Below are 27,114 nucleotides of genomic sequence, written 5' to 3'. Positions count from 1 at the left end.
TGTTGAATCAAAGTTTGAGCCACAACCAAATAATCCTTCAGCAACATACAACAGCACAGCATAGTCTAATCACACTCATGAAATACTGTGTGTAAAATAAGTAAAATTCAAGTACTGTTAATGTCAATTTTATTTCAGTGACAATGATCATTTCTACTTAATCTGTATTTTTATTTATCTGATTTACAAGTGCATTTAAACACATATTTAAAAGCAAAAAAGTAACAGTTGAATGCCGACTCCAACAAATCAACATTAATAAGCAAGAAAGAGAAATCAATAAATGTTGTGGAAAACGACACAAAGCTTCTGCACCATTGTACACTGACAAGTCAGTCAACATACAATCCTGAGGAACCGCTGCACCTCCTTAACATGTTCATCCAAAAGGACATGGTTTGTTATCAAAAAATATCATGGGGAAGAACGAAAAACAGAGTGTTATTAGTGAGATCCATAGAGAGTGAACTAAACACTGGCCCTTTGATGCCAAGCACACTAAAGCATGCAAACACACCACAGTTTTGACCAGGTCAATCCAGTGGTGAGAAGTCCTGACTTTAAATGAGACACTATAAGGAGCCTAAAGAGAGAGAGAATGACGAGCACAATGTGGCAAAAAGAAGAACGCTGAAGTGTGACGGCCAAGGATTGCACGGTCATCTGGTCTTCAGTTTGGTTTGGCACAATCTGTTTAAAGTTGCCACAAAGCCAACCTAAAGAACAGCAGAGTTATTGATTATTCATGTTCAGGAAACCAGGCCGTATGCAAACCCGCTGCAAGAGAACTACAACTTTTAGATTTTCTGTAGTTTTTATACACTTGGCTATTACATTCGCTTCTCAATATGGACAGATATCAACAATTGAAGGCATGATGACACAGTTAGCAAGTCCTCCATCAACATTAACATAGTGCAGGATACAGACAAACTGGTTAATTGTGGCCTTATAAAGGAATGGTAAATAAAAGACTTGCCACAACTGCACACTAAAGTTACGTGCAGCATTGCTTTACACATGCAAGGATGGATAGCAAGGAGGAATGATGAAGAGACATCAACAACTAAATGAAGGACTGAAAGGAGTTCTTTCAGCTCTTAATGTTTATTTCTATTCCTGGCCTTTAACACAACTTCTTTATTCTTGTGATAGTGTGCGGTTGTCTACTCTTAATATAGTGGAACATCTAAAAGGGACTTTATATTTTCCAACCTACATTAGCTTTAAAGGACCAGGCCCTCGTAGGCAGGGCCCTCAGATTCAGGGGATTCCCTCTGCAGACGAAGATGCTCCAGTGTATTGTGGAAGTGTTTGTTGATCTGCTCCGTCTCTTCACTAGCTTCCAGGTTGGGAAGGTCTTCCCTGATCTTTTGGATCAGCTGGTTTAACACCTGGACTGTCACCTGGATGGGAGGAAGAGGAGGAACAGCACAAGGGTTCCTGTTTACATTCTAATATTATTGGGTGGACAACATTTACTCATACCAAAGTATTCATGTACACGCTCTGTGGGTCAGTTGGAATAGATAAGAGCAACTGTTCAAATCAAAACAACAATCTGAGTTTTACACAAAGTGAACTGTAAAAAAGTAACAAATTTTCAATTTGATGGCTAAGCCTCATTTCAGCTCCGACATGGATGCCAGGGTTGGTCATGGAAACAATTCCACCAAACGCTCTAATAAAAACACGGGCCTGGTCCGAGGAGGGAAGAGACTTTACACAGGGAGGAGGGCTCAAGGAGTCCTGAGAACCAATCAACAGCCACAATATATATGCCATTTTTTAAGTGTCCATCCATCCATCCATCTTGTTCCGCTTATCTGGGGTTGGGTCGTGGGGGCAGCAGCCTAAGCAGAGAAGCCCAGACCTCCCTCTCCCCAACCACCTCCTCCAGCTTGTCCAGGGGAACACCAAGGTGTTCCCAGGCCAGCTGAGAGATATAATGTCTCCAGCGTGTCCTGGGTCTACCCCAGGGCCTCCTCCTGGTGGGACATGCCCGGAACACCTCACCCAGGAGGCATCCTTGTCAGATGCCCGAGTTACCTTAACTGGCTCTTTACATTTTTTTAAGTGTGACCACTGAAATTAAAGTTGGGGCTTGCTTCACATTTAAGTAAATAACTTTAAAAATAACTTCCCAGATTCAAGATGCTGTTAAGAACGTGGCAGAAGTTCATTTTCAAAATCATATACAAACCTGTGCGAACCAACTTGAGTCTAAAAAGCACACCTATGGTATCTACACATTCTGGCTTCACAAGAAGCTCTTCCTCAGCAGACTAGCCAAAGTGCTTCAAGGTCACCTCACAAAGCACCTTTTTGAGTGTAACACAAGGATTCAATACACTCATTAAGACAACATTTTTATAGAAATGCCAGGTCATTCGTCAGCACAGTGAAACATGACCATATAGGGAAAGGGGGAAAAAAACGAAGGAGAGAAGTGCTCGATCACCCACAGTGCCACAAATAAGGTGGCGCGCGACAGGTGATGTGACATCAAACTCGATGACAGGGGGTGTGTGGCCAGCATAAAAACAACTGTAGTCGGGATCTAATATTAAGTGACACAATGCCACCTAGTGGCAACAGATAATCAGCAGTAGATGATAATCATCATCCCATGCAAATAAAATTTCAGTTGGTGGATCCGTGCATGATATGACTAGGGTGACTTGTAGTAAGTAGGTAATTTCCATCACCACCTAGTGGGCAAAGGTAGTATATTCAGTGGGTAAATAACAACACCCAATCAACATCCCAGACCGGATAACTGCTCATCCACACCACGCCCAAGCCGTAGTTCAACTTGACAACGGCATGCTTGGACATGCAACAGGGTGCACAGGCCCTCCTACTGCTGTTTGCAGCTTTGTAAGAGAATAGAGAATTAGGTCTATAAGTTTCTGGATAATTACACTGTTTTAGTAATTTTGAATATTAAAATCTACTGTTGTTGTGCACAGAGCGAACATTATTAAACCCTATCATTGTCCAAGCATTTATAGACCTAACCAATGTTCCCTCTAATTTTTCATGTGTCTGAGCGAACGCACAAACTCCCTGAGCGGTCCCTTGGACCACTGTGAGCAACATTAGACGTGTGCACTGTGGTCACGCCAGCATCGAATCCATCCAAGTTACATGGTTTATTAAAATAATCAAATTACAGCATTTACATTTATGTTAGAATACTTTTAATTAACTGCTTTAGCCCACTTACAGTGAAAATTAAAAAAAATCTTGTTCATGACCTGTGTAGTATGTTAACACTATTGGAAGTAAAAATAACTTGAACTCCAATTTTAAAAACAAAACTTTCTTTTTTGTAAATTTATTTATTTTTATAAAACTCTGACTTGTATTATGAGTATGAGTCTGTGGTCTGGGAGAGAGTCTGTAACTCTCTGTCTGCAAAATAATGACCAATACATAAACATTTCAAACTATTTACAGAACAATCAGCTGTTCTGCATCAAATTTGATGCCACACAAATTATTTGTGCCACTCCAAAAAATAATTTCTGTTCACTATGAGATAAAGGAGAACAACAGCCTGATACCTGCAGGCCTGACAACAGAAGATGTATCACTCATGTAACACCTGTAACATTCAGCAGTCGCCTCATTGTTCTGACACACACAACAAAACTATTGACTACACTACACACTAACTACACAAGATTTGCGCTAAACGTCGCAAATCTCTCACATCACAAAACACCGCCGTCACTCCTAAAACGTCCCCCTTCCTAAACAACTAAATGCCATGTTGCCATATCATTTTTTGATTGGTCGACATGGTACATTTTTCGACCAATAGGAAAGGGTGGGGTTTTTTGGGGGGTTTTGTCTTTGCTCACAGGCGGAGAGTGCTTTCGAGCATTTTCCTTATAAAACGCTGTTTTTACCGTTTCTTCCCACAGTAAATATAAACAACGATAGTATTCAGGAAGAACACCAAACATTGCATATATTTTTATCATAACTCCGGTTTTACGTGGCCTATCAACACAATTTAAAAACTGGTATAAAGTCCAGATTTTCTGTGCGCAGAGACCGTGCCAGCAGTGCGCAATTGCGCACACGCGCAGCTTAGAGGGAACATTGGACCTAACTGTTAATGAACACTTTAACTTGAGTGGTTGGTTTGAGGCAAGGTGAAGCATCCAAGTTTCATACATATTGCAAATGAAGAAATTATTCTCTCTGGCAAAATTACCAGTTACTGGTTAGCACAAACAAATTTTTTTTTTTAGTGTCTTACCGCATCGTTTTCCCTCTCATAGAAGCAGACGTATCTGTTGAGGATTTCAATGAAAAGTTGAACTTGCAGTGATGGATCCATGCACTGGTTGGCAATCTTCAAGGCTTTCTTTAGACACTCCATCACCCGCTTACCATCACGGATCTAAACGTGTAAAATGAGCAGGGAGCATTTAGAGATGTGCAAAAAGACTAAAGTGCACAATAGCATTAACAGGATTATATAGTGTGTTAAAGCGCATTGTGTCCTGTAAAACTGAACTTGCTGATCACTCCATACCACATCCATTTGATTCCATAACTAATCTTTTGGGGTTTAATACAGTGACTGTTTAGCCTTCTGGAGACTTCCTCCTCTAGAACAAAGTCCTACATGACACACTGATGATCCCATTTAAATGTCAGATTTTAGAATGTCACTCATCTGCATGCACATGATTTTACTATAACCATCTTCAACTACTTTATGTTAGTGTGTGGGAAAAAAAGGCCTAATTCCAACACACCTCTTCACCATTTTTGTCAGTGCTGCGACCTGACCAGAAGAGATGGGCACAGATGCTGACAGCTCTGCACTGGTCAGGCTTCTTCAGCAGCTTGGACGCAGCCAGTGCACACTGAGTTCTCAGGGGCTCGTGGTTTTCCTCGCTGAAGCATCGCATTCGCTCAAAAGTGCCGATAATCAAGGTGATGGCTGCCAGCTGAGCTTTGGAGTCACTGATCTCATCCTCATAGAGAGAGAATGCCTAATGTGGACAATGTATGGAGAACCAAGAGAAGAGATGAAAAGGTTGAGGGGATGGAACAACACCACCCAATGACAGAGAAAGAGGACTATAGTGGTCTAATTGTTTTAAAATACAACAAAATAAAGTTGTGTTTTTGGTTATACACTCAAAAGTTTTAGAGCACCCCAATTTTTCCAATTATTCATTGAAGTTCAACTCATTCAAGTTCAGTGAACAGCTTCAAATGGTACAAAGGTAAGTGGTGAACTGCCAGAGGTTAAAAAAAAGGTAAGGTTAGCCAAAACTGAAAAATTCTGTACATTTCAGAATTATACAAAAAGGCCTTTTCCAGGGAACACAACATGGGTTAAACATTTAAAACTCTTCTGCAGCAATGGAGGTTGAACAAGCCTCGAAAGCTGGTGCTACCACAGGTGTTCCAACTTCTTGCTGCTACAGAGAAATTTCAAAGAAAGTCAAGGTGTCAGTGAGTACAGTTTCCTTCACCATCAAAAGGCACTCAGGACAGAACAGCATTCTGCAGTGCCATGCAATAGCCTCTGGTATACGACTAGTTGGTCAGGGGTTCATCCTACAGCAAGATAATGACCCAAAACATAAGTCCAAGTACGCTTGAAAAACAGACTTGGACATTTAAAAAAAACGGAGTGGCCAGCAGAGTCTCCAGACTTAAACTGCATCAAGCTGGTTTGGGATGAACTGGACAGAAGAGTGAAAGCAAAGCAACCTACAAGTGCCACACATTAATGGGAACTTCTGCAACAGATATGGGAAGAACTTTCTGAAGAATATTTGATTTCTATTGTAGAAAGAATGCCACGGGTGTTTTCAGCTGCCAAAGGTGGCTACTTTGATGAGTCAAAGGGTTAGAATACATTTTGGTCTCTAAATTTTCAGTCTAATTACTTTCATTTCAGAGTCCAATGAGACATTAAACTGCATAATTTTCAATAAAAAACTGGAAAAACTCAGGTCTTCTAAAACTTTTGACCGGTAGTGTGTACGCATGTATGTATGTATGTATATAAACTATTTAAAGGCATGACAGTATTATTAAACATTCTACCTGTGACATGAACTCATACGCTACAGTCTCGTGGTTTTCAAAGCCAATCTCCCCTGCAGCCAGTGCCCCCTGCAGGAAGAGTCGAAGAGGCAGCTCGGCAAGCTCAGCCTTAATGAGTGCACTGATTGTCTGGTGGGCAAAAGAAAAAATCTTCTGGCACTTCTTTTCCCATTTGTCATCCTAAGAGGAAAAGAAATTTATATAATTTCATAACAGGACATAAAATAAAATGCATTATGTGCTTTGTGATGAAAAATAACATTTGCTCACGGTTGAGGAGTTTTCCTTGTATCGAAAGGCTAGCTGGTAGGCAGCAAACACAAGGGGAGGCAATGTGTAACGAATCCTTTGGTTTCCACCAGCTCCAAAGTGTTTGCGTGCTGTATTAAGAATCTGAACCAAACGAGAACAAAATTAAGTGAAAACCACTGGTCTCAGCAAAAACATTCACAGAAGTACAAACTTAGTCAGAAATGTAATCTGCTGAAATTTTCCCAAGAACTAGATAAGGTGGGGACAAAGGAAACACTGCAGCATTATTTTCAGAATCTTTAGCAGCAACTTAAAGGACACCACTTGCAGGACTCTATGTAGTATATCTAATGCATAATGTGCACAACTAAGACTCTTCGGGTTAGTCTCAAATGCTTGACAAGAAGACAACTGGACTTCTACAACTTCACAAATACATTTCCTCTCATCCACGAGGCTTCTTCAATTCTAAAAACAAAAGGTGGAGTGAAGAAGAATAAGAATCCTTTATTGTCATTATGTCTTCACACACATAACAACATTACATTCACATATACACACAATCAAGAATAGAAAACAACAGGTAAGATATTATGTGGAGATCCAGGAAGATGATGTCCACATTCTCTACTGCCTGGACCTCCTGCAACGCACAATGACCTCCTTGGTCTTGCTGGTGTTCAGGACGAGGTTGTTGTCTAAAAAAAACTGTGTCAGGTGTTGGATCTCCTCTCTACAGTGAGTCTCATCATTGTTCCAATATTAGACCCAAACAATATCAAACAAAACTTAAAGAATACTTTAACATGAAACTAGTAAAACAAAAATGAAAATACAGCTTCACGACTGTGTTAGTGAAGTGAACGGCAAAACAGTTTTGAGCAAATACAGTGAGTAACGTCGGGCTGAGCACACAGCCCTGTGCCATGCCCGTGTTCAGGACCAGTGTATCCAGCTCCCCATTCTCACCACTGAAGTAAGGGCGATGTAGCAGTAACCACTGAGGCAAGTGCACCCGGTTAATTTAAACCTTGGATTGGTTCCTGAGGGTTATTGATCCACTATTAATCATGCGAGTCATCACATGATCCAAGGTGTGAAAAAACATTCTTAGGTTATCACTGGGGATTAAGGGTGAAACCAGTGTAGGACACTGTCCCACCCCACCATCAATGGAGCTATTGAGGTCACCTGAAGTGGCTGGGAAGGATGTCAGACTGCACAGTAAGTGGCTGATACTTCGTGCCATAGGCTACGCCTCTATTCAATGAAGATGGTTCACAGTGGACATAGATGATCTAATTTTAGCAAATCATCTGTCTTCTTGGTGTGTACAGCTGATTTCATTTAGGTCCAGTTGGGATAACCACATTCTAAGATGTTTTTTTTGTTGTTGTTGGTGGGGTTTTTTTTTGTTTGTTTGTTTGTTTTTTTACACATTACTCTTCCTCTTCTTTCCTTTCTGCTTTAGAAGATACATTTCTGCCTGACGTTGCAGGCCCCGGATGACTCCACGCTCGTCTTCCAGAGGGTGTGGTAAGTCAAAGAGTAGGCTTCTAGGAGTCTGTGTCGGCTTCCGGTAAACTTCAATGTTGAGGCTTACATCCTCCTTAACGAGCAAAGCACAGTCCAGGAATGGTAACCCATGATCCCTGATATCCTCCCTGGTAAATCAGTGAATGTCACCCGCATACCTGAACCTGTGGCTCGGTGCTGTCCCTCTCAGCCCAGAGCTTTACTTTCCCCTTCCTCCATGATAAGGTTAGCTACAGTGGGTGACACAGAGGAGCCCATGGCACGTTGTTGGCCTTGCCTGTACAAATGTCCAGTTGCCTTGTTTTCAAGCACTCAAGACTACCACAACCTTGATGACTGAGAATGTAGAAAGACACTATGTTAATGCAAACACCTACAAGATACTGCTGATCAGGATCTTCAGAATGGAGCAGATGGATGAAACGACCCACAAGGCTCTGCTCCTCAGCAAAGTCCTCTGGGTCTGGATCATCAGTTGGTTGGTCTGGCTGGTCCTGTATCAGTGTGGACACCAAGTTCAAGATGGCGTCCACCTAGAGGAACAAAGGGTACAACATTAAACCGATACTATTTACAAACATGGTCTGTGTAACCAGGATGTCGGCACAAAAACCTTAAAGAATACTTTAACATGAAACTACTAAAACAAAAATGAAAAAAAAAACAGCTATTTTTATACAAATTTCTCACTAATCTAAGCAAATATGACAAGTTGTATCACAAAGTACAGAACAAAACTTTGGATTTTCAGGATGATACTGCAACCATACATAACCAGTGTGCATTCAGCAAGAGACTGTGGCTGTGGTAAAACAGCCTACATAAGGTCTGTTTTCTGTTAACATCACTTTTTCATCTGTCGGTGAGGGCTTCTCTACGTCGACTGTAGTTTGGGGTTTTTGTCAACTTTTACAAGCCTATTTGCAAGGTTGTTGGGAAACTATATAATGTGTAAAAAAAAATTAATTACAAAAAATGTATCTATGAAAACCACACATCCTTTCTTATGTAAAATGTTGCTAGGGGGTTGTTTTGTCTGATGCTCTGTCAGTTTAAATACAAATCTACAGATGTTAGATTAATAACCTGCTCTTGTGCCACAATGGTGGTGTTGTAGTCCAATGTGTTGCTCAGCACATAGCAACTCATGTTCTTGCGGGACTCATAGTCGAAGTATTCAAAGAGTGGTGGGAAGTGTTTGAGCTGCAGAACCATCAGCACATTGTTGTAGGTATCCACCGGGATCTTCAACAGTCTGGTAAGTTCCTTTGACACCGCACTGCTGGTTGCTATGCTAGAGGAGGGAGAAGAAAGGAGACTGTGAAAATGTTTTTCCCCTGCAGTATTAAAAAAAGCTGACTCAGGTTTACAGTCCCAAGGGACAAAAAACCCCTCATACCTGCAGGGGGAATCAGTATGGGCTCTTGTCAAAGATCAAGTTTGTGGAAATTATTAAAGTTGAGAAACTGAGTGAGGACACACATAAAAGTAAGCATATTTATGCTTAGAGATGTTTCTGCTGACATGCTGTGTTTGTTCTTCTCCAAACATCTTAACTTTGGTCTCATCTGTCTAAAGGACTTTGTTCAGTTGCAACTTTGCAAAATGAAGTCACACTGTCAAATTCTTTTTAGAGAGAAGACATTTTGTTTGGAAAATGGCAACATTTCCAAATGAGTCATACTTGTAACCTCTGTTTTGCACTTTGACCTTTAACATGCTTACTGAGGCATAGTCAGAGAGGCTCTTGGGTTGTTTTGCAGTTTCTCAGACTTTGGGGTAGATTTTGTGGGACAATACACTCTTGGACGGGGGCTGTCTTGAATGTTTTCCACTTGTGAATAATCTTTCTCACTGCACAGTGAAGGAGTTCAGATTGATTGGAAATGGTCTTCTAGCCTGTCCCAGATTAATGGGCAGCAGCAACTGCTTCCCTCATATCACTGCTGATGTTGTTCCTGCTTTGCAACACCAGTGTTTCAGTTGTTTCTCAAGAAAGCAATGTATTACTCATTACTTGTTATTCTTCTTCAAAGTAATCCAGTACTTTGCCTAATTAATTCATTAATTACAGTAATTGTTACATTGCTTTTGACTCTAGGCTGCAGTCCCACGTGTCAACACAAATCTATACTAATGAGGACACACATTTGATCTTTCTCTTAGATTTCAGCTATTTAACACGAAGCAAAGTTGAAAACCAGACCAAAGGGCCAAACAAATTGGTGATTCTACATTAGAAACACGAACAGGTAGAAATAAAGCCTGCAGCCTGACTGTTACCTGCTGAAGTTAAGGGTCTGCTGATCTGCGGTCGGCACAACATTAAAAAAAAATCACGTCGACTTCTTTTCTAGCTTAGTGTTAGCATGCCACATTACTGAAATATGTAATGTGATTATTGTAACATGGTACTTCAGAGTGTGTTAACACACAGCTGACTCACTACTGACACACCTACAAACTGCAACAACCAGAGGTGCTCACATTTAACTGATGATCAGTCAATCAAGCACCATTTTTAATTCAGTTTTATTTAAAAATGACAAATCACAACAAAAGTTGCCTCAGGGCGCTTTATATTGTAAGGTAAAAATCCTAAAATAATATAGTGCATGTGATAATCAGGACCTGGCTGCTACTTCTCCTCTTAATTCCCATGGAAGCAGTAAGCCTGGACTTAGTTGGCTGTACTGCTTTACTGACTTACCATCTTGTTAAATAAATAATGACACTGTATAATATGTCATGTGCTTTTGTGCATCTGATGGTGTATTTGCCAAATGTTAAGATGAGTTTTATTATGTCCTGATATGTAAAACCTTTCATCTGCACAACTCATGAAAGCAACCAAGTTTTTAGTTTTCTCAATAATACTAATAATACATCTCAATATGCAAAGCCATTTATGTTATAAGAATGAATGCATTCTGCAGCTTTTATTAAACACAGCTCTATGATTTCATGACATTACACAGCTCACTCAGGAGTTCATCAAGGGACCAGAGACTTACTGTTCCAAGTTGAGCTTGTTGAAGATCTCCACAGTACTCTCCAGGACTTTGTCTACATAATCTACACGTTCAGGGTAGCATTTCATGGCCAAATTGATGAGAGAGACCTGAAGCGATACAATATCCTCTGATGGCATGTCCTGGCGAGACTGAAAGAGTAGACAACAGAAGGGAGCAGTAGTCCCATTGTTAGTTACACTTACTCTAGTACTCTACCTAGTTTGAGAGGATCCGCCTTTGACTATACTGTTATCCTGTAACACACTGATGTCAAAATCGATAAATTATGATTGCTAGTTTCCTAAGATCCTAATATGATATGCCATCTCTGTTAGACTTTAAATGTGGCTCCATAATAATATTATGTGGTTTTAATGTGCTCTGTTCAGCTAGAGCTTAAAAAAAGACTCGTATGGTTAAGGACAGCTCTCGCCCGAAAACTTTTTGCAGTCAATAAAGTAACTCTGTCACCTACTTTGGTCAAACTAGGGCTGGGTGATATGAGAAAAATCTAATATCACACAATTTTTTGGCTATATTGTGATACACTCATATATATATATATATATATATATATATATATATATATATATATATATATATATATATATATATATATATATATATATATATATATATATCATGATAGGTCTTGCGCCCCAGCTCCCCCGGTACCGCAGGTGAGTTGCAGCTTAAGCCTCTGTGAAGTCAGGTTTTTTATGTAAATATCAGCATGTGTGGTATTCCATTGAACCTCCAAATCTCAGCTAAAAGCTCATATAAACCATTTCTACGACCACCAAACACAGCGAAAACAACAAACAATTAAAACATCTGTTACATAATTTTGCAAAATGTGCCTAAACACAAACATGGAAGCCACGAACTCACTCGACTTCACATAACCAAGCCAATGGCACATTGTCTAAAAGCAGAGATCTTACAGATTCCAAAACTGCATGTTTCGAACACCACAAATATACTCCATGTTAAACAGTAACATGCTATCAGACTTACATGTGCTGTTTTTCCCCGTTTCTCTGGCGGATAGCTGTTGTAGTTCGTATCACAGCTGCTGGTTTATTTAAACTTTTCTTTGGTGTGTGGGGAGATGTTCACATGCGGAGTTTAAAACATTCGTAATTTTGCAGGGGATGACTTTTCAGCTGGCGGAATAAATTTGTGGTATTGCTACCTTTTGCAGCAATAGTTTTATGTCATATTTTGCAAATTACTGCATTTTGTTCGACATCCTCCTTGGAAATCCAAATGACAGCAAGTCTGCAACTCCCACTATCGCCATATTTTTCCCTATCTGGTAGTATATAAACACTCTTGCTCAGCGCAATGTGCCAAAAATGTGCCGCAGAAAATTTTCCGATTGGGATGGGGGGATAAACGATGCATTCTCTGCGTGTGGGAGAAAACCAAAAACTTACAGTGAATTACGTGCAGACAGCTTAATATGGTAAAATGGTAAATGGCCTGTATTTATATAGCGCTTTAATAGTCCTAAGGACACCAAAGCGCTTTACATATCCAGTCATCCACCCACACATTCACACACTGGTGATGGCAAGCTACATTGTAGCCACAGCCACCCTGGGGCGCACTGACAGAGGCGAGGCTGCCGGACACTGGCGCCACCGGGCCCTCTGACCACCACCAGTAGGCAACAGGTGAAGTGTCTTGCCCAAGGACACAACGACCGAAACTGTCCAAGCCGGGGCTCGAACCGGCAACCTTCCGATTACAAGGCGAACTCCCAACTCTTGAGCCACGATCGCCCCACGGCAACCTATACTCGATGGTTATGATAAAGGCATTTTAATCATCATACGTGGAAAAACTCGCGATACATCAAGTATATTTGATATATTGCCCACCCCTATGTCAAACCTTCTTGAATTTAAGGAGATGTACCTGAATTACAGTGGCCACCTGCTGAGAGAAGATGTCAAACAGTTTGATTTCAGCAGGGATCCCTGGGCCATCTTCTCGATGAGCAAACAGAGCAAGTCTGAAACACAAATCAGAAACTGGCTTAAAAAAATCTCCATAAACAGACAGTAAGTCCTTGAGCTCAGCTGTGCATCAGGGTTTTAAAAGATTCGTAATGTTCACTGCTGAACAAGCATTATTATGAGCAAATCATCATTACTTTTAACAGGAAGAACAAAATGCTGGAAACCTCATCTTGCAGTTAAAGGTTTAAGCTTGGGGACCAGAGTAAATGAACGTGCTTATGGAGCAGCACAGTGGTGAAACGGTTAGCACTGGCTAGAATATTCTGGTTAGCTCCCTGTGCGAATTTCCTCCGACAACCTAACACTTGGACATAAGTGTTAGGTTGAATGAGAATTCTAAATTGACTATGATTAAGATACAAATATTTAAATACAATACTAATATTTTTTAAAATGTATAGAATAAAGTAATATATGGCTAACTGTAACTGATACTGTCAATGAGTATAAATGAGTGGTCAACAAGTCTCAAAAAGCACTAAATTCCAGTTTGCTCACTGGGTAGCTCTGCTACATTCCAGCAAATAAAACCATACCTGTCAATGAGGGCAATGATGATGTTCTTGACATTTACGTGTTGATGTAGCTCAGCACAGGAACGCAGGAAAGGATTCAGTGTTTGAAGGTGGAACTCGTCTGGGAAAACCTTCGGAGACGAGATTATTTTAGTTAAGGCCTGAATGACTGTGACTGCACGTCATATATTTGAAACAACCAGGATGCTCCAAGACTGAAATAAAGGCCATTTGAATTTGAATTTTTCAAATAATGTTGGGTTATTGGGGGACTGCATCCAGTGAGTCAGTGCTTTTAATACAAGAACATGGCGGGTGGAACAAATCTGCTTACATTTGACCAATCCCCCATTTCTTTTCCTTTAACATGGTACACTGTTTGTTTGTTTGTTTTTTTACTAACAGTGCATGATTTCTGGTCATCCCTACTATTCCCTAAACCCAGTGTTATAAACTAAGGTACAAACAGCAAGTAAAGTCTAGTCTACTGGATTAGTTGTAAATGTTTCTAGAGACTTGAGAATTTTCACATAAGGTACCTGAATGATGCATTCCATAAGATACTCCTGAGCCAGTGAATCCCTGCAGTTCACAACCTGCTCCAGGACTCCAGGAAGAACAATCTGTGGAGAGAAAAAGGCACACAAGAAAAATGGTTTGACTGAACAAATACCAAATTATCATAAATACACCAACAGTATGTACGGTATAAATACATGTCAAATGTAGCAAACACGACGCTGAAGACTGAAACATTACAATTCAATGTCAAAAGAATCATCAATGCTCAAGAAATAGTGAAAGTCTCTAGACAAGGATATGACATTGTGCTGTACTTGTTTCTGGAGTATTATTACTTCCAAAGTGCTATCCTGCTTTGTGAAAACTCAGAAAGTGAGGAGTGGGGTTTGCAGCTGTGAAAACCTCCAGTAGAAGAATGACCAAAAACATACATGTTACATCCAAAAGCATCCTGGAATGGATAAAATGATAATACGGGATAACCACTTTGACACTAAACACAGAGTAACACTGGACACAGTTACAAACTTCCAGCATAATTTAATCAGATATGCATAATAACACTGAATCTTTGTATTGATTTTGGGCCACACATGTGTTAGCCTCCTCTACCACCCCACCACAGTGGTGATGCTATCGCTCATAGGAGGCCGATAGGATGATCACTCACTGGAGCACATAACTCAGCCCTAATGTGTGTGTCAAACCATTACCACATAATAAAGCCATAACAGTGGCCATTGTTTATTTTGGTGAAAATAAAGCAATGTGCGCCTTATGTCGTTATATATTATATCACATCTCTGGGGACTTCCAGTACATGCAGAAAAGACACAGGAAGTCAGGTAATTTCAACATAACGTTACTTGAGTTAATAACAACCCTATTACTATAACATAAGTAAACGCAGATAATCAAACATCACTCCCACATTTCTGAAAGTCATGATCAGTGTCGAACACACCAGAGAACGAGCAGCTCTCCTCTTTCTAAGATGACAGTAACAAATCAATTTCTGTGCTGAGACCAGTCCCCACTGTACAGATCTAGTCTCAGCAAAAACACAAAGACACACCTGTTTGTATTTCTCCACATTGACACCCTCCAGTTGGCTGAGCCGAACTAGATTGGTGCCCACCAGAATCCTAAGTTCTTGTCGCTCCTTTTCTCTCTTCTCTCGGTCTCGGCTGTGACCCTGATGCTGCATTCGAACCCACAACTTGTTCATCTCCGCAAAGTTTAGAAGGACAAAGTCGATGGAGTCATTGATGTCACCGGTCATCTCCTCTGTTCCCCTGTGGAGTAAAAGCTGCAATTTAACAAGAGGGATGCAGAAGAGTTCTCTTTCCCCTCTGGTGATTTCTAAATTTCCAGTATCAACTATTAAAATACCAATATAACACCATGAACAGTGACGCGTTTTTTAATCCAAACAGTGGACTTAATAATTTATTATTATATGAAAAATCCTGCTTAATATCCCTGAATAGAAAAGTCCAGTGCAGAGGGGGTGTCCCTGATTTTCACAGATCACATCTACATAACATCACCTAAATGTTAATAAATTCTATTAAATCTCTTTGTGCTGGTTTTCATCTTTGTGCTCATACCTAAATATTAAGAAAAAGATCATGTGTGTTCTTTGGGGATTTGTGTTGGCGTGTGGGGCTGCAGCCTTAGCCCCACACGCCTCGTAATGATTGGTCATTACGAGGTAATTTTACAGAGTAACCTGAAAGCAATGTAAAAAGCAGCATAACAAATGTCTTTCTCCTAGGAGAAATTAAGTAATGTAATGGATTACTTTTAAGAAAGGTGTTCTGTGTAATAATGTTTTTTACTTTACTTTTTTGGAGTAATGACCCCAACGCTGATCACAACAAGAGGGGAAACACCTCCAACATCCATAAACATTTGGCCACTCAGCATGTAAATAATTTGCATGAATGTAATGTCTTTCATATGCTGCTTAGGATGGTGGTGACTCTCAAAGTGATATCGATAATAGAATCGGAATCACCAAATTCTTATCAATTCCCATCCCTACTTACAATAATGACCACAGTGTAAGCATGTATACGTGTCTCTATGTACCCCATGGGGCAATCTGAATGAAGGAACATCATCACACATACAGCGATAATTAACATCTATATGTTTTAAAAAGCCATTATTATAAAGTACCTTTGATCTTCATAGTCATCTTCCTCCTGTGAATCTGACGTTACCTTCTCTGTTTGTTTCACTTGTCATGATCATTATGTCACTTATACATAACCCCAACTACTAGAAATTTCTTCACCACTAAATATGGAATAAAGATTCTGAAAAAGCGTTGCAGGCCTGGTTAAAATAACTTCACAGATCAATCATGACTTCTAATAAGAAGTGCCTTATAACAGTACCAATGTATTAAACAGCTGGGGCAAGAGTACCCAACAAAATACTAGCATCAAAACAATACAGCAGACATACAAAGATGTGGCCCCTTCCTGATTTCCTACTTGTTTTTATACATTTGTCATTCTTAAATGTTTCAAATCATCAAACAAATGTTAATATTAGAGAAAGATAACACAAGTAAACACAAACTACAGTTTCTAGGTGTTTATAATTAGGGGAAAAAAATCCAAACCTACAAGGCTCTGTGTGAAGGTTGCAAACTTTCTGCAGACTCAATCGCTATAGACCTCCAAAATTCAAGTGGCCTTCAGACTGGCTCAAGAACAGTGCGTAGAGAGCTTCATGTAATGGGTTTCTATGCCCAAGCCTTACATCACTATGCAAAGCATCAGATGCAGTGGTGTAAAGCATGACAGAGAAGACATGTTCTCTGGATTGTCAGATTACCTGATGGATGAGTCAGGGTTTGTCAGTTGCAAGGAGATGGCACTTGAGGGGGGATTAAGTTGTGTGTGTGTGTGTGTGTGTGGGGGGGGGGGGGGGGGGGGGGGGTGAAATTCAGGAGCTGGGCCTGGCCCCTTAGTTCTAGTGAATGGTTCTTACTTAGTTCTTACTCCTTCAGTATACCAAGACATTTTGGACAATTTTATACTCCCAACTTTGTGGGAACAGTTGGCCCCTTCGTGTTCCAACATGACTGCACACCAGTGCAAAAAGCAAGGTCCATAAAGACATGAAGGAGCAAATATGGTGCATAAGAATTTGACTGCCCTGCACAGAGTCCTGACCTTAACCTGATAGATTGTCTTTGGGATGAGTTCAAGCAGAGACTGTAAACCAGGCCTTATTCGTGTCTGACCTCACAAATGCCATTCTGTAAGAATGGTTAAAAAGTCAATAAAACACTCCTAAATTTTGTGGAAAGCCTTCCGAGAATAGTCAAAGCTTTTATATACAGCTGCAAACTCTATGGATTAAGAATGGGATGTCATTGAAGTTCATATGAATGTAAAGGCAGACAAGACAAGACAATGGATAGTGTAGCAAAGATATTGCAACATCGGTTGCAAACACTCCTTTGTAATCGAAATGTTGAAAAAAAAAAAATGTTGTGTGCACCCACAACTACTGTGATAGTTGTGGGTGCACACAGAGGGAAAAAGCTCAGCTTACTTACTCTGACTGCTCTCCATCATCTGGTAGTATGTTGCGAGTACACTGCAACAAGTAATTTCTGAGGAAGAGGCCCCTGAGTGGGTGCTGGACACCACGGCACATCTCAACGAGGTCCTTCAGAATGTCCTTGCGAGACTGCGGGAAGGACCGAACATATACCACACCCACTGTAATTAGCAGATAACTGGGGAGACGGGAGGAAACAAAAAGACTTCATTAGACAGACATCTGCCACAACTTCAGAGTATAAAGTTAGTATAAACAGACAACAGTCTCACAAGGTCACAAATGTGGATTCATCACATTTCACCTACACCAATGCGACTACTCACAAATGTGTAAAAGTAACTTTTGCACATTTACTGGCGACCACCACTGCTAACCCTCACTCTCCTAGTAGAGACACTTATGTTATCAATTTGCAATTCCTATGTCGCCTTGTTCAAGTTAACGCATTCACAAGATTTTGAGAGGATTTTCATTAAACTTAATTCTGACCACGAGGTCAAAATCACCAGGAATTAAACTCGTCCGAGACTCATAGCAGAGTCAACTATGGTATCAATTTGAAGCTCCTAAGTGACCTCATTCTCCAGTTATCGCATTCACAAACTTAGATGTTCGCGCTGTCCGCCCACCCACCTACTTACCTGCCATGCTGACAACAATAGTCCCATCAGCCTCTTACGGCTGAGGGGTAAAAATCCACACATCACAACAAGAACCCATATTAACATTACATCAACAGACTTCACTTCAGCTCAACAGATCGAAATATTTAATTCTGAAACATTGCCTCTGCATCCAAATGTCTAAATATTTGGACACAGATACACAAGGACCAGCCCACATTTGCTTGTGTATGGTCTGAGCTATACAGATCCACAAATGCAGGTAGAAAACTATGGTAGAAAACTGGGACAGGGGTCTAGAGTTGAAATAATATCACCATAATAAAATAGCCCTAGGAGGAAAATATCAGTTCAAACAAAAAGCAGATAACATGGAGACATTGGCCTTACCAATACACATTTGCAACCTTTTCAGACCAAACACGTGTCGGTTAGTTTATGAGCTGAAATGCTATGTTTTTTAGAACTTAATTTGTATGGCTGAAATGTTAATGTCGCCTCTCTATTGGGTAAAAGGAAGACAGCGCTGAACAGACGCCACTAATGCTCCACATTTGATAGAAGTTCAGGTTGGTTGATACTCACAGTCTGGGGATGATGTTGCCCGCATATTGGACCAGCTCATACAGATCTGCCACCTTACGTCCCTTGGCAAACTCATCAGTCAGATAAACCTCTAAGTAGTGGAGTTCATCAGAGATTGCCATATCTGAAGACAGTGTTAGGGACCAATGCACACACGCCATAAATCATATACATTCAACAATACAGTTCCTTGCAGCATGTTTATAATGTAGTGGCTTCACTTTCAATCTGCACACAGTGTGTTCAGGCGCAATACTGCCAGGCCACCTAAGCATTAAGTGTTCTTTCAATTTTACATTACGGCTCTATAAGCCTACAGTTTACACCAAGTCCTACTCCAAAAAATCCTAAAAGGAAGCATCAGTAGAACTAAAAACGGGGATGAATTAAATGAGTGCAGTAGTTCTGCCTTTTTTCCAACAGTTGTTCAACTAAGACTATTTTAGATGGGATTTCCAATGGCAATCTGGTCAGAGTGTTTGACTTTAGAAGGCAGCCAGCTCTGGACTTTAAAACATCAGTCTGCGCTGCCTTCATTCAGCTCTCATTTATTAAACAAGATATTGTTGTAATGCAAGCATACTGTCCATGCTGTTTCAGCTTCTGGCCCAGTGTCTGAAGTTTTCTCCCCAAATCAATGTGACCATGCAGTAAAATACTAGGCAGAGCTTATTCTCCTTGTCCTTTTCAAGTGAATATATATATATATATATATATATATATATATATATATATATATATATATATATATATATATATATGTTAATATATATATGATTAACATATTTGAAGGCAAATGAATGACAATATGACAACCCCACCTCAAACATCATAAAGTTATAAACTGTGACATATAACGACTGGCTAGTAGCATCTGTTATACAGTCAGCATGTTTAGATGAGACATAAATGTCTAATCAGCACATGTAAAGAATACAGAGCTCGTAGTAGCTCTTTGGAGAAAGCATGGAGGTCCTTAGTTCACCCAACATGTTGGAGGCATGCTTCAAGGCGTCCATCAACTTGTTTTTGTCCTGCAGGCCACAAATATATTACATATCACATCCAAAACACATTCGTGATTCAAGAAACACTTCATGTATAACACACTGAACAGCCTGAATGGACCTTGAATTCATCTTTGAGGCATCAATGTGACATCTTTGAGACATCATTATGAAAAGGAAAAGGGGATTAACTGATTCTCAGACAGAAGGATGGAAAATGCCCCTCATTTACTTACATCAATAAAATTTAGTTCATTCTTTTTCCCCATAGTGTAAGAAATATGATTATTGCACAGTCTCTTTAAATATCATAACAGAATTTTGAGGTTATATTAGCCATCTCTATTGATTAGTCATATTTTTGTAGTATTATTTTTAATCAAAAAGGCAATAAAAGTCCAGGAGTATCCTTAGGAAGAACCAGTGGTTTAAAAAGCACATCACAATCAAGATGATAGTCCTATAAACTGAAATGCTCCTACCAGGCATCGCTTCATCTGGAACGACTGGACCTTGACAGCTTGCACAGCTTCATCCAGAAGCTTCTCCTGTTCATCCTGGGGTGACTGCTGTGTTGCTGGCTGCAACAGAGGATGGAAATACAAGTTATATCACTCCTTGATTGATCTAGCAGGATTTTCTTCATGCAACACAGCATAAAAAGCAAGAACTCAAGTTTGACTTGTCTTTTGATCTATAACGCCAGAAAAGAGAAAGGAAAAAACGGAACAGTCTGAGGAGTTCAGCAGACTCCCTAGTTGTTTTCATGTCTAAATCCAAAACACATCGAGTCAGATTTGTTTGCATGTTTGAAGTCACGACCGACTACGTGGATGGCTGTATCTACTAATGAGGTTTAATGGCAGGATCATCCTAGCCTCGCAGAGACAGTGACCACGGTCCGTGATTTAAAAAAAAAAGTTTTACAGAAACGACTGAGTATTCTGAATGTCCATCAGACCAAACGAAGCTAACCTGCTACAAGTGTTTGAGCCCAGGCTCGCCTGCACAATCTCATACGACAAGCTTCCGTGTGTATGTGTACCACACAGGCGTCCTTTTCGGTTACTCTAAGTCGGAGTCATGCCACAACATTTAGATGCTTACATTAAAATATGACACAGCAAAGCGGAAGACGACGCTAACAAAAAACCTAACTGTACAGTCTCATTTAATTTGCGTCAGAAATATTGATGTTTACCGCAGCCTTTGTTTGCAAATATCATACTGTATATAGGAGCACGATGAGTGTTTCAAAGACAAACACACAAATGTTGCATCTAGTTGCTCGATAGCTTCACTCAGTCGGCTGCTAGTTAGCTTAGCTAGCTGCTGTCAAACGCTGAGCTAGGCCAAAGGACCATTCACGTAGGTGACTTTAGATCAAATCACGTTACACAGTCAAAATGAGTTTTTCCAGCGGTCAAAACTTCACACAGGCAAATTTCGTAATGCACAATGTTGCACTAAAGTCGGTATTTGGTAAAGTGCTTACCATGGTTATGGGATGTGTTTCAGATCAGTCGGAAAGGCTGGCCTGTCATGTGACCCACAAGAACGGGGCTGACGGTCTGAACTCAGCGTCACGTCAGATCACAGGCGTGGCCGTTTCTCCACCACTCTCACTACGTCTCACTTCCCTACGAAAGGGCTTGGGGCTACATTAAGAAAAATATATTATTAATCATTTCGAGAAAAGAGGTTGAAATGTGGAGATTACAGTTGTTGTTTCAAGAAAAATACCACGCCTCCTATGCCCTCTACAAAATGTCTTGTGTAAACGAGTTAGTTAAACAAATTGATCAGTCTTCTTACCACCGTGTCTTGTGATATAACATACATCCTCTTTCGTTATTATTGCAACACTATGAAAACACCTCAGTATACATAAAACTGTATTATGGTCCGGGAGAGTTGGGACAGTTGCAGACCAACTTGAGATTCTTCTGCGACTCTTCAGGAAGACCACATTACAAGTTCAACATACAGTTTTTGAAAGACAGCAAGCAAGCAAAAGAGTTCAACTGTGAAGTCAGGAACAGGTTTGAGGTGCTGGGGGATCTGGTCGAAGAGACAATAGAGAACCCCTGGACAGAAATACAGAAGACCTGGAAGGCCGTTTGCACCAAAGTCCTGGGGAAGAAGAAGAGGGAGCAGAAAGATAGGATGACAAAAGAGACATGGGAGAAGATAGAGAAGAGAAAGGAGGTGAAGCAAAAAATTAACAGATGTAAAGTGAACCGAGAAGTGAAGAAGAGTGCCAGACGGGACAAAAGACAATTTGTGCACAGTATGACAGAAGAGGCAGAAACAGCAGCCTAGCAGAACAACATGAGGTGAGTGTATGAGATCACCCAGACCTTGTCAGGAAAAAGTTTCAACTCAAGTAAGCCAGTCAAGGACAAGAATGGGAAAACCATCACAAGTGACAAGAAACAAAGAAGAAGATGGGTTCAATGTTCAATGTTTAATGGTAACTTAATGTCCCCAATGGGAAATTTGCAGTATGTCCATACATCTCTGTATAAAAACAAACAAACACAACACATACCCACAAAAATAAGCCCAGAGGAAACAACCTAAATTTATCATCAAAAAAGTGCAGTGTGTAATGGCAACAACCCTTATGGTTTAGTGTTATTAACTATGATAATAGCACTAGGTACAAAAGACAATCTATGTCTCTTTGTCTTCACTGCAGGCACTTTATACCGACAACCTGATGGAAGCAGTTGAAAATCATTAAAGAGAGGGTGATCTGAACATAGCATGACAGAGGTTGCCTTCCTCAGCACCTGCCTGTTATAGAAGTCCACAAGCTGGACCTGAGACCTCCCTGAAATCTGACCAGCCACTTTAACCAGGTTACTAAGTCTGGTCTTATTATTCAAAGAAATATTACCATACCAAGCAATGATATAGAAGGTTAAAACAGATTCAATAAAACTTTTATTTAAAAAAAGAGTCATCATTACAGATGAAACATTAAAACCTCTCAACCTCCTTAAAAGGTACAGTCTTTGTTGAACCTTTTTCACTGTAGCAGCAAGATGTGACTCAAAGGACAGAGCTTTATCAAGAACAACCCCCAAATACTTATAACTGTCCACCAGTTCAATGGCTGCACCATTTACCACTGTTAGTGCAGGATGGGGGGATGTCTTCCTGAAGTCAATTACCATGTCCTTGGTTTTCAGTGTGTTGATCTTTAAGAAGGACTGATCATACCACAAAACAAACTCATCCACAACAGGCCCATGGGAATCCTCTTCACCATGAAGGAGGCTTACAATGACTGTGTCATCTGCACATTTAATGAAATGCCTATTAGCCTGTGTACTGCGACAGTCATTAGTGTACAAAATATACAGTAGAGGAGAGAGACAGCAACCCTGTGGTGAACCAGTAGAAGAGTTCAGCTGTTTGGTAAAACAGCTGTTTACTCCATTTACTCTCAAAGAGATCCTGAATTGACTAACACCGCAAACAGTCACCGACATACCACCAGCAGAAGAGCACCTCTGTATCAACACCAGTCCACCAACCAAGGCAGAGATCACCAAAGCCATCAAGTCCTTGAAAAATGGAAAGGCACCAGGGCCTGACGGCATCCTTCCAGAAGCTGTCAAGGCAGACGTGACAGCAGCAGTGGAGATGCTGCATCCTATCCTAGTGACGATATGGGAACAGGAGCAAGTGCCTGCCGACTGGAAGCTTGGGCACCTGGTGAAACTCCCCAAGAAAGGGGATCTATCCCAGTGCGGCAACTGGCGAGGAATTATGCTGCTGTCCATCCCCAGCAAGGTGTTGACCAGAATCATCTTGGAGAGAATGAAGGAGGCATTGGACAAGAGACTGTGATCAGAGCAGGCAGGATTAAGACAAGACAGATCATGTACAGACCACATCGCCACTCTGTGCATCATCATCGAGCAGTCTATCGAATGGCAGTCTCCCTTGTACACAATCTTCATTGACTTTGAAAAAGCCTTCGACAGTGTCGACAGGGAGACCATTTGGAAACTGATGCAGCACCATGGAATCCCACATCAACATCATCCAACAGCTATACGAAGACTCGTCCTGCCAGATCATCCACAAGGGAAAACTGACCAACCCCTTCGCAGTGAAAACCGGAGTGAGGCAAGGCTGGATGTTGTCACCGATATTCTTCCTGATTGTCATGGACTGGATCATGAGAGGAACCACAGAGGGCAGCAATACTGCATTCCAGTGGACCTTCACAAAACAGCTGGAGGACCTGGATTTTGCAGAGGATGTTAGCCTTCTGTCCCATAAGCAGCAACATGCACAGTCCAAGCTTACCTGGCCTGAAGATCAACATCAGAAAAACAGAGGTGATGCGGCTGAACAACTGACAAAAACATCCACTGCAGCTACAGGGAGAAGACTTAGTGGAAACCGACTGCTTTGTCTACCCTAGGAAGAGTAGTCAACAGCAATGGTGGCGCAGATGAAGACATTAGGAGCCGGATCAACAAAGCAAGGCTTGCATTCAACATCCTGCGACCCATCTGGAACTCCAAAGCCTTATCTCAGCGCAGCAAGATCCGCATCTTCAACACCAATGTGAAAGCAGTCCTCCTGTATGGGTCCGAGATGTGGCAGGGAGTGTTGGTCAAAATAAAATAAAAGACTCAGCAGTCCTGTTGCTCTATTTTCACCTGTATAGCAGGAGTGGGGCAGGCGGAGGTTTGCCCTGGTGCAGGTGTGCCACCGCGGTCAGTGGAAGGATACGGCAATTTCTCTGTGAATTTCACATTCCAGCGGCAGTGTATTTGGTGCTTGCTCGGATGTTTAGGGGTTTTTTTCGCTGTAAAAAGAAGTTTTCTTCCCACGCAGTGAGCAGGGGACGCTAATGTTTTTGTCACTTTTTACGGAATCAAACTCAAAATAAGGTCAGTACTTCCACGCTTTAAATGCTGCACGGTCATACTCTCTCCCGCACTCGTTATTTTATGCGTTTTTGATCTGCACACAGCTGTTGCCACGAATGTCGCACTTGCTTACGTCATTGTCATGAGACACTCACGCAAAAAAATCATGGTTTTAGTAACGCAGTAACGCAGCGTGCTTACGGGAAAGTAACAGTAATCTAATTACCTCTTTTTGCAATAGTAATCCCTTACTTTACTCGTTACTTGAAAAAAGTAATCGGATTACGCGTTACTGCCCATCTCTGGTGGCAGGTGGCCAACACCATTACCAGCAAGATACAGAGCTTCATCAACAAGTGCTTGCGACACATCCTCAACATCAGATGGCCTGAGAAGATCTCGAACACAGACCTGTGGAAGAGAACCAGAGAGAACCCGGTCGGTCAAGACATCAAGAAGAGAAAATGGGGCTGGATAGGCCACACACTTCAAAAAACATTCGACAATGTCACAAGACAAGCACTGGACTGGAACCCACAAGGAAAAAGGAAAGTGGGGGGACCCAAACAGATGTGGAGAAGATCTCTCGAGAGTGAAGTAAAGGCTGCCAGAATGACGTGGACCCAGCTGAAGAGAACGGCTCAGAACAGAGTCCGTTGGCGCGGTGTTGTTGCGGCTCTATGTCCACCAGGAGTCTACAGGCTTGATAATAATGATGATACATAAAACTGTATTATTGGAACCTTATAGATGGCAAATGGACTGATTCTTGAATAGCCCCTTTCTACTCTCCCGGAGTACTCAAAGCGCTGTATACAACACCGCATTCCCTTTCTTCTATGCTTTTCAGTGCTTTCTAGTTAACAATAACACACTAATGGATGCATTGGAGAGCAACCTGGGGTTCTCTATCTTGCCCAAGGATTAATTGGCTGGAAGAGACACGGATGGAACCCACAGCTGGACTGGCCGTCAGGCATACCGGCCATTTGCCCGGTGCCCAATGGCAATTTTCCATTTTTATGGGCCAATGTTTTTTTGTTTTTTTCTTTTGTAATGTTATAAACAATGAAAGGTGGTGGATTGGCCAATTGGTCATGATCAACTCTGGGTTGGACCAATTACAGCCGAGGAGGCTGAACTTCAATATTGAGGTGAAAAGAATATTCAGGTCAAAAGAAATACGATTTGTCCTGTACTTCAGCTAGAATGAAAAACAGTCACAAAGCTGGAGTTATTCTGTGTCTTTACGCTGCGCAGCTGCCTCTTCTTCTCTCATTCTCTCCCCCTCCCTCTCCTGTTGCTACTTCAATCATGAAACTGATCAATGATCAGCTGATCGGCTTTTCTGTCGCAAGTCCCGTCTCTCGTGTTTGTTTAGTGCGCACGTTGCGCTGGAAAGAGGAAACCAGCGGTAGTTGCAGGTAGTGTACTTTCTTATTCTCATTTAAAAATGTCTAGTTTTTATAAATAATTATCTGAATCTTAGAACCAAAGTTTTTATCTGATGTAATGTATAGAAATCCATTATTGTATATAGTAAATATTAAGTCTAATATATACCCTAGTAAGCTATAGTACTTTTTCCTTTGGAAAAAAATAGGATACCAGAATAGGGAGGATGGTGTAGGTTTAAGTTTATTAGATTGATACATATATACCAACAAGACAGTGTACATCACTGTCACAACAGTGTTCGTTTTCATTCACAAGCTTTACGGCTTTTCCTATAATACCTGGTGGGCCGGTCTGTAGTCAAAATGCCCAGGCCAATTTTTTTGTCCCAGTCCAGCCCTGATTGAACCACTAACCTTCCGAGCAGTAAATTACCTGCTTTACCTCCTGAGCTACAGTCACCCACTTATAATACTTAAAATGATTATTCTGCAGAAAAACGTTCCCCACCATTATTAAAATATTTGTTGGCCTTTTTTGGGGGGCTGTATTGGACAGAGCAGTGAAGAGTGACAGGAAGATGGAGGGAGAGAGAGAGAGAGCGTAAGACGTGGCAAAGGGCTGTGTGTCAGACCCGAAAGGGCCAGTCCGCTCCCCCCCCCCTCCCCCCCCCCCCCAATCAGTATTAATTAAAATTACTGTTGCATGTGTTTAAGACTGAGCTCATTTACAATGGACATTAAACATTGTAAATGTTTAATGTCCATCATCATATTTTATAAATCACATTTGCGTTGACTGACCATATACATCTGGAAATAAAAGTTGTTCATGACCTCAGAAACACAGGCCTACATCTTGAGTTTTCAAAAATTATATTAAAATAATCAATTATATCAAATTGATCAAATAATCAATCTTCTATACATCACACATGTTGGCCAAGGTGGTAGGCAAGAGGAAGCTCATTTGTTAGGATGCTAAATCACTGGAGCTCATTTATTTGCTAATGCTAGCTGTGTTTCCATAGGAAGTGCAAATTGTAACTGATCTCAGAGCAGTAAA

General features: G+C 40.9%; 1 protein-coding gene across 2 annotated transcripts; it reads right to left on the bottom strand.

The window, feature by feature from the left end:
• Positions 1-126: 126 nt before the first annotated feature.
• vps35 (VPS35 retromer complex component) lies at positions 127-21,347 on the bottom strand. 2 transcript variants are annotated; one of them, XM_063470627.1, is made up of 18 exons: positions 21,252-21,347; positions 20,239-20,337; positions 19,687-19,783; positions 18,750-18,873; positions 17,534-17,716; positions 15,029-15,248; positions 13,971-14,054; positions 13,453-13,562; positions 12,813-12,909; positions 10,890-11,038; positions 8,962-9,169; positions 8,253-8,408; positions 6,358-6,480; positions 6,088-6,267; positions 4,779-5,018; positions 4,274-4,417; positions 1,220-1,406; positions 128-716 (listed from the first exon to the last, which is right to left on the bottom strand). In XM_063470627.1, the coding sequence occupies exons 1-17, from the start codon at positions 21,252-21,254 to the stop codon at positions 1,227-1,229; spliced, it is 2,397 nt and encodes a 798-aa protein (XP_063326697.1). In that variant the 5' UTR covers positions 21,255-21,347; the 3' UTR covers positions 128-716; positions 1,220-1,226. The 2 variants fall into 2 exon arrangements, with proteins under 2 accessions (XP_063326690.1, XP_063326697.1); XM_063470620.1 differs by having other exon boundaries at positions 127-1,406.
• Between the last annotated feature and the right edge of the window lie 5,767 nt (positions 21,348-27,114).

Source organism: Pelmatolapia mariae, linkage group LG1 (assembly GCF_036321145.2).
Source record: "Pelmatolapia mariae isolate MD_Pm_ZW linkage group LG1, Pm_UMD_F_2, whole genome shotgun sequence".
In the NCBI taxonomy this organism is placed as follows: domain Eukaryota; kingdom Metazoa; phylum Chordata; class Actinopteri; order Cichliformes; family Cichlidae; genus Pelmatolapia; species Pelmatolapia mariae.
Note: the sequence above shows the minus strand (reverse complement) of the source record. Positions and strands in the feature narration are given on the sequence as shown.

What these genes read in the sequence shown, in the direction of transcription:
- vps35 (XM_063470620.1), bottom strand. An exon ending in ATCATTGCCCTCATTGACAG is followed by an intron (nt 12,910 to 13,452) that starts GTATGGTTTTAT and finishes TTTGTGTTTCAG; the next exon opens with ACTTGCTCTGTTTGCTCATC. An exon ending in ACAAGGAAAACTCCTCAACC is followed by an intron (nt 6,268 to 6,357) that starts GTGAGCAAATGT and finishes TTTTCCTCTTAG; the next exon opens with GATGACAAATGGGAAAAGAA.